At 37.4% G+C, this 7500-nt stretch overlaps 1 protein-coding gene across 1 annotated transcript in view; it reads right to left on the reverse strand.

Annotated features, from left to right (window-relative positions):
• Positions 1-7500, reverse strand: part of LOC122250083 (uncharacterized) — a 137763-nt gene that overhangs the window by 15542 nt on the left and 114721 nt on the right. The window contains exons 6-11 of the mRNA XM_086538061.1: positions 7242-7448; positions 5455-5547; positions 4053-4178; positions 3706-3816; positions 2736-2816; positions 561-710 (exon numbers count right to left, since the gene is read on the reverse strand). Of these exons, the coding sequence (XP_086394187.1) occupies positions 561-710; positions 2736-2816; positions 3706-3816; positions 4053-4178; positions 5455-5547; positions 7242-7448 (768 nt within the window). The remainder of the gene's footprint in view (positions 1-560; positions 711-2735; positions 2817-3705; positions 3817-4052; positions 4179-5454; positions 5548-7241; positions 7449-7500) is intronic.

The raw sequence follows: 7500 nt of genomic DNA on the forward strand, positions 1-7500 counted from the left end.
AATAGTAATAGATAATGAGAGAGCAAATGATTCACTACCGTACTGTATCCACTAAACCTCTTCTATAACCACTATTACTTACTCAGTTACCCAAAATATGGAGAAACAATTCAGAAAATAAATCAAGACATCTCTTCTACAATGGCTAAACATGCAAGATTTCATAACAAGATCTCTTACTTTCCATACAAATATGCCTAGTTCAAGTGCAAAATATTAATGAAATATATGGTTTTCTAAACCACTAAAACTTCTAAATCTACACTCTACTGACCCTTTATTTTCACCTAGTTGGCAAGATACATAATCTAATAAATTCTTGCACATATCCAATAGCACATCATACTTAATGGAATCTTTATAAATGACTTGACATGGAGATATGGAAATAGGAAAAAAACAAAACAAAAAAAGTCAAAATGATAGTTTGGCTATAAACAAACCACCAACAAGTTCTCTTCCTGAAATACACCATACTTCATCTCTCTTCACACAACTCCAGCACGAAGTATACACAGCCAACATATATATATATATAAAAGCATGTCTCTCAAACTCACCCTTGCAGATACAGCAAGGTGAGCACGGAGTTTGGAAAGTTCGTGTTCCAAGTGCCGTCTCTGTTTCTTTCTCCGTTCGAGTTCTACCGGTCCCTCGTTTGCTCCGTGAGACTTGGAATTCAGGTTTACTAGGGTGCGTTCCAGCATCTCCTAAGGTGGAGAGTCAGTTGGCTTAGACTAGCTCTTGTATGAGTACGAAGGCCAAAAAGACGTAACCCTTTGAGAGTTATGACCTGATTATGCCTGATTACCATTAGTTGGTCTTCAATCTTTAAGAAGTAGATTTTTTTAAAAGCCTCATCAAGTCATCAATGTACTTTTGGAAATCTAATTTAGATGCTGTTGCTAAGGGTCTCAATCTTTCCAGCCTTGGTTTACTATTCAATGTTCTAAGTTCAACACAATTCTGGGTACTGCAGTCTCCCAACACATAAGCAAATAGTAATTATCTGTGATCTATTTAGGTTTAAAAAAGAAAACAAACAAACCAAGATATGAAAATAAAACAATGTCAAGGCAAGTCTACTTTTGAGGCAAGCTAGTTTCTTGTATTAAAGTCTTTATTCATGTTTTACAAGACTATCAATGTGGCTTTACTTTTGTGCAGTAACTTCTGGTAATTCTTGTTTAGCATGAACAGTCTAGCACATTTATGTATATTTTTTTAAATCAGGAAAAATGAAGCATAAGAAAAATATAACAAAACACAGAAAAAAATAAGACAAACAAAGAAACAAGAGGAGGGGGAGGGGGATTGCAATAATCTATAAAGCATAATCTTCAGACATGACTTTCTATTGCATCTGTTTTGCATATGTATTTATAAAGCCACAAAAGAAAAAAAAAATCCATTGCATTCCCAAAAGCAAACCCAAACCATGCCAAACTACAGAGACATGCGTTAAAGGAAAAAGAAGAGAGAGAAAAAATAAAGAGTAATTATTTTCCCAAACAATCAATTCATTCACTCTCTCGTAAATGGTTGATTTTACCAATGATGCAATATAAGTGTGTGCAAAGTTTTTCCTTTCCAGAGAAAGAATTTTTAGGAGGAAACCATAAACCCATATCAATAGTCAATGTAAATAAGAAATAATACTTACAAGGGGGAGAAGTTTACACAAGAGAGAAAACATGTGCATAAAAACCTGGCAACTTATAAATGGAAAGATACATCCCCAGTGGTGATAAAAACAAGTTGCAATATCAACTCAAAAAGTGCATTTTTAATTTACATTATTAATATGATTTATTTATTAATATATTTCTTTTAACTGCACTTTAATAAAAAAACATACACTAGAAAAAAAACAAATGAATTCTAAAAATGTTTGAAAGATATCTATGGGAAATAATTCCAGTGATTCATATTCAAAAATGATCTTTAAAAACTGCAGTTGATTAATAGAATTCAAAAAAAAGATTTAGCAAATTTCTAGATTTAACATTTCAAATGGATATATCAAACCTTAAATTTCATATTCCACTAAAATGCAGTCAGGTATGTGATTAGTGTTGAATATATCGTTTCAAATGCATGACTACTGATTCAGGAATAGTAACAATCATATCAATTCAATCATTGTGAATTAGTTACGAAATTGCTGGTTCTGAATCCAGTCCCATAAGCATAGAATTCATTCACTGCTATTGCATTGCTCTTAACATTAGTCAAATGAAAATGGTATCCTATTCCTGTATCATATATGGTTGCTATTAGTAAAATTGATTTAAAACGGAGCCTTGCATGGCCACACAACGGGTTTAATGCACCCATCCACAAGTTACGGGGAAATGAAGCCTCGCTCAAACAGTACACAACTTTTAAAACTGCTTATCAACAGGTCAGATACATACTAAAGCCAAGGCGTTATTGAGTGATCATACACTGATACACTGCTAGCTCCTAATAGCGTGATGAGTTCAGTGCTTCTGACAATACAACACTTCAAGGACTTTCCATCAAGGTCGCCATTTCTGAATCGACTGAATCCGACCACCTCTTTCGAAAGTCCTCAAAATGTCTGCATTACCCAGTAACTTTTTCATTAATAAACACAAAAGCACCAAAAGGACCCAGACTCTAACAAATGTAACCTTCTGATATACCCAAAAGAGGAGTAGTTAAAAGGTCCTGTTAATCTAAAAAAAATGGAGGATATACAGTGTTCGAACCTTCTCTCTCTGCAAGCTCTGAATGGTCAGTGACTCTTGCTGTAGGTTCTTGTCCAACTTATACAATTGCATCACTTTTCCCTGCAAGTTTAATGTTACTGTGTCATATCACTTTCCTTCAATGTCACTTCTAGTTTGAGGATAAAATATCTTTTAACCATTTTTTTTTTTAAGTGATAAGAACAAACTCCATGGATTGGTTCTTAACAATAATGAAAGTCTGCAAATGTAATTGAAAATCTAAGAAAACTACAGTGAATGCAAAAAAATAATAACAAAAAGGAGAACAAAATGTACGTCTTTAATTATAAGCAGGCCTGTAACATGGGGATACTGCACAAGGAGGGGAAACAAATGACATTACTCTTACTCTGTGAGAAACAGTCTCAGCAAATACCTTCTCATTACAGGGGTGTAAATTAGAAATCATAGGACAATAATAAAGATAATGATAATTTACATCAAAATACTACAACATACAATGGGACTGGCCACTAAAACTAGATATGGAATCTACTTTTGGAGGGTTGTAAAATTTTACTGCCAGGTTGGGGTACTTCCTTATGCTCATTAAGGCTACTGGCCTGATTATAAAAACCTGCTTACAATCAAATCTCCTTAATTTCACCTCAGATACAAAAATAAATAATTAAGTACAATAATCTGATAAACAATTATGGTAATTAATTATAAAACATCATGATAAAATATAAATTTCCTAATCACAAAGTGGACTTTTCTCAAAAGTCTTTAAAACTAAAACTGCAATAACAAATACCAAATAAAGGAGTCTAAATTTTACAGGTTATACTATGAACCAAATCTGTGAAACTCTAAGATAAAATATGCACACCAAAAAATCCGAGACTATGTTAAGAAGATTTAAACGTATAGCCAGTTTTCCCTTGGGCCTTCAAAAATTAAAAAAAAAGATATTCAAGCGCAAATATCAGTTCAACAGAATGCTTACCTCTAAGTCAGCCTGATCTGCTGCTGCCAGCTCATATTCCTGCATGTCCTCCGCTACTATTCTCCTTTCCTGAATTCTTCTTGAGAACTGAAGAGAGTCATAGCCATCTGCCTGTTGGTGAGTAAGGAAAATATTAAAATCTCTGGGAGGTGTTTCTTTTCCCTGTATCAGGGGAGTAGTATGATAGCTTGTGTTGATAGTTTGAGCAATTTTCTATCATAATGCACATCCTTCATACAAATATATCTGCACGACATTAAAAAGGCAAATAAGAAACTGGAGAAGTATAAGCAGTTAAACAGAAATAAAAGAAAGGGGGAAAAGAAGGTCCTTGCCACTGTACTTACTGGATAATGTGACCTCGGCCTCTGAGAATCACGAGGAGCAGAGATCCTCGAATCACCACCACGATACAGCGATCCGAGCTTGACCATGTTGTCCACAAGATTAATTAGGGGTTTACCCATTTCATACTGGAAATAAATGCATTCCTCCTTGAGACACACTAGACTGTAAGAACTGTTCTATATGGGTTTCAACTACTTCTATGTAAAAAATGCTCAGTTTTTGTGAAATGCTTTCAGAGAAATTGTCAGTAATGATGTTTCTGTATATTCTTGTTTATACAGGGGTTTATATTTCATTACTTATCTTATTTTTATAAGATGCTTTAGAAAACAAAATGGTCTGTCTAAAGTCACGTCCACAGACAGTGGCATACTGAATGAGATCCTAAGCTTATTATCTACAAAAAATATCAGTATCTTTAAAACACAATATATCATGTTTTGTCTTATCCCTAAAACAGTATTCCAACTTACTACAATTAATTTCAAGGCCTTCAAAATACAGAGAAGGATACATTATTCTTAGGACTTGGACACTATATCAATAACAGATAATTTTGCTGTAATTTGGTACTATAATATATCATAAAAAAGCTATTAATGTGGGGAGAACATTTATTAATAAGATATGGCTGACTATCTATAAAGTGGTATTAGTAAGTGCACTTATACTACAATGGAAGTATAGTGCACAATAAAAGAGCAGTACAGTGATTCTAATGGTGACACAAAATAGTTCAAAATGCTGAAAATGGAACTGATCATCCCCTCAAAAAAATAAAAAAAGAAAAAAACAATTAATAGACCACTACTTGAGAAAGACTACATATAAAAACTACTGCAAGATTTAACACTGGACAGTTTTGACTGCATGAAACTTATACACACACAAGATACAGCTATACAATCACAACCAGTTCTCGAAACCAAAGTAACGTGATAGCAGGAGGTACAATACTTACACTTTACAACTAACCACCTATCTTGAAACGTCACACACAACGAACCCACGAGCAGAGGGACGTGTGTGTGTGTGTGTGTGTGTGTGTGTGTGTGTGTGTGTGTGTGTGTGTGTGTGTGTGTGTGTGTGTGTGTGTGTGTGTGTGTGTGTGTGTGTGTGTGTGTGTGTGTGTGTGTGTGTGTGCTCTTGTGTGTGTGTGTGTGTGTGTGTGTGTGTGTGTGTGTGTGTGTGTGTGTGTGTGTGTGTGTGTGTGTGTGTGTGTGTGTGTGTGTGTGTGTGTGTGTGTGTGTGTGTGTGTGTGTGTGTGTGTGTGTGTCTGCATAAATGTATCTGCGTGCGTGTCTCCGTGCGCGTGTCTGCGTGTGTATGTCTACGTATGTGTGCCTGTGTGCGTAAAATCGACATACAAGGAAAAGGGACAACACTCTAAGGATGTACTACCTGCTTATCAAGATCGTGCAGGTGGTGATTAAGGGCAGCCAGACGGCGCAGGTGGTCCTCCCGGTGCTCCCCATCCAAGTGCGCAAGGCGGGCCTGGGTGCACACACTACATTACTACCTGTGCTTCATTCGGACAACTACGAAATAGTATCCTTCACCCCATCGCATCCCCATCCCTTCCCTTCCCTTCCCTTCCCTTCTCTTCCCATCCCTTCCCCTCCCCTCCCCTCCCCTCCCCTCCCTTCCCTTCCCTTCCCTTCCCTTCCCCTCCCCTCCCCTCCCTTCCCTTCCCTTCCCTTCCCTTCCCCTCCCTTCCCATCCCATCCCATCCCATCCCCTCCCCTCCCTATCCCCTCCCCATCCCCTCCCCCATACTGGTAAGGGATGGTGCTCGGGTAAAACTACATTTTTTGGGTGAACAGGCTACGTCAAGTCCCGGCATACTTAATCAAGTGGTATCAGTGGGTGGTACTCGACTTAATACCTTTAGGAATGGGATCTCAATCTTATATATACATCTTGGTATCACATGCTGGTCCTCTGCTAAAGTCACTGGTATAACTATACCATAATGTAACTAAAATAATGAAATCTATCTTACCTGATGGATATGACCACAAAAAAAAAAAAATGCCCTCAATTTTTTTTAATACAAGAAAAAAAAAAGTTCCTAAATAAACATACCAAGGAATGAATCTCATATTAAAGCAAGGGGTCACAGTTTAGTACCATATATATATATATATATACACTTAAAAGGATAATAAAAATGGCAAAACCAAGAGGAAGAATTAAAAAAAAAACAAAGTCAACAGCCGTCACTCATATCACACACAAAAAACACATCATGCACAAAAGAATTCCGTCATGTTGTAATTAGTTATAATCCTGAAATCATATTTTTTTCTATTCGAAAAAGGGCAATTTGGAACCAATATGGGGAATGCATGATTAATATAACATTTATATATACACATAAAAAAGTAGGAAAGAATGATACTAAAATCCAGCAAAATAGTAATAACAATAATAATGATTGTCGTAAAATAATAATATAGGTTAACTGTCATAAAAAACAAAGGGATGTAAGTGATTTGTAATAATGTAACCATGTTTACCTAAGGTGTAATTTAAACTGAATTAACAGTAATGGCATCAAAAGCAGCACCATGCAATAAAATGTCCAAATCATGCAAAAGAGCGAAAGAAAGAACGAAAAAAAAAGAAAAAATCATGCAAAATACCAGACACAAATTCAGGCAGCTAAGTTCTACTAACCAACAAAGGACAAAGCAGCAAAGAAAGCGTGTGTTGTTAGCATAAAAAGCATAATCATAATCATAAAAAAAATATCTAATATCAAAACGGGAGTAAAACAAAAAGGTAAAAAAAAAAACATATATAAAGGAAATTCATATCGAACTTGATGGCATACTGTGAAAAAAAAAATCCTACAAAACATTAAATGAAATCTCTAATAATCAAACAAAATCCGGTCCAGGATATCATTCTAAATGAAAATAAACTTCCGGACGGTCCGCAAGAGGCTGCCAGAGGAGCCCCCTGACGAAGGTGTGAGTCGCCGAGGTGTTAGAGGGAGGGTCACCCCCCAGAAGGCAGGCTGTTAGCAGTGCCCGAGGCGTCGCATTAGTCGGGTTATATATGCGGCCTTAGGTGAATTAAGACAAAAAAAAAAAAGTCCCTAGATTTTAAAAAAAAACTCCACTGACTCGTATACAATCATGATGGCTAAACACTCTCTGTGGTGCGCGGGCGGCTTGGCGTACCTGCGAGTCCCTCTCGAGGCGGGCGTGGTGGCGAGCCGCCTGGAGCGCCGAGTGGTGGCGCCGCAGCTGGATCAGGAGCAGCACCAGCTCCTCGTGAGTCTTACCGAGCAGCTCCCCCGCGCTCACGCCCTGCAACCCCCGCACCTCCACGCCCTCCTGGGCCGCCGCCGCCGCCGCCGCAGCCGCTGCCGCCGCTGTCTGCTGCTGCTGATGGAGGTGGTGATGGTGATGGTGGTGGTGGTGGTGGTGGTGGGGCGGG

The sequence above is a fragment of the Penaeus japonicus genome, unplaced genomic scaffold, assembly GCF_977035675.1.
Source record: "Penaeus japonicus unplaced genomic scaffold, GWHDUDI00000001_assembly GWHDUDI00000006, whole genome shotgun sequence".
Classification (NCBI taxonomy): Eukaryota; Metazoa; Arthropoda; class Malacostraca; order Decapoda; family Penaeidae; genus Penaeus; species Penaeus japonicus.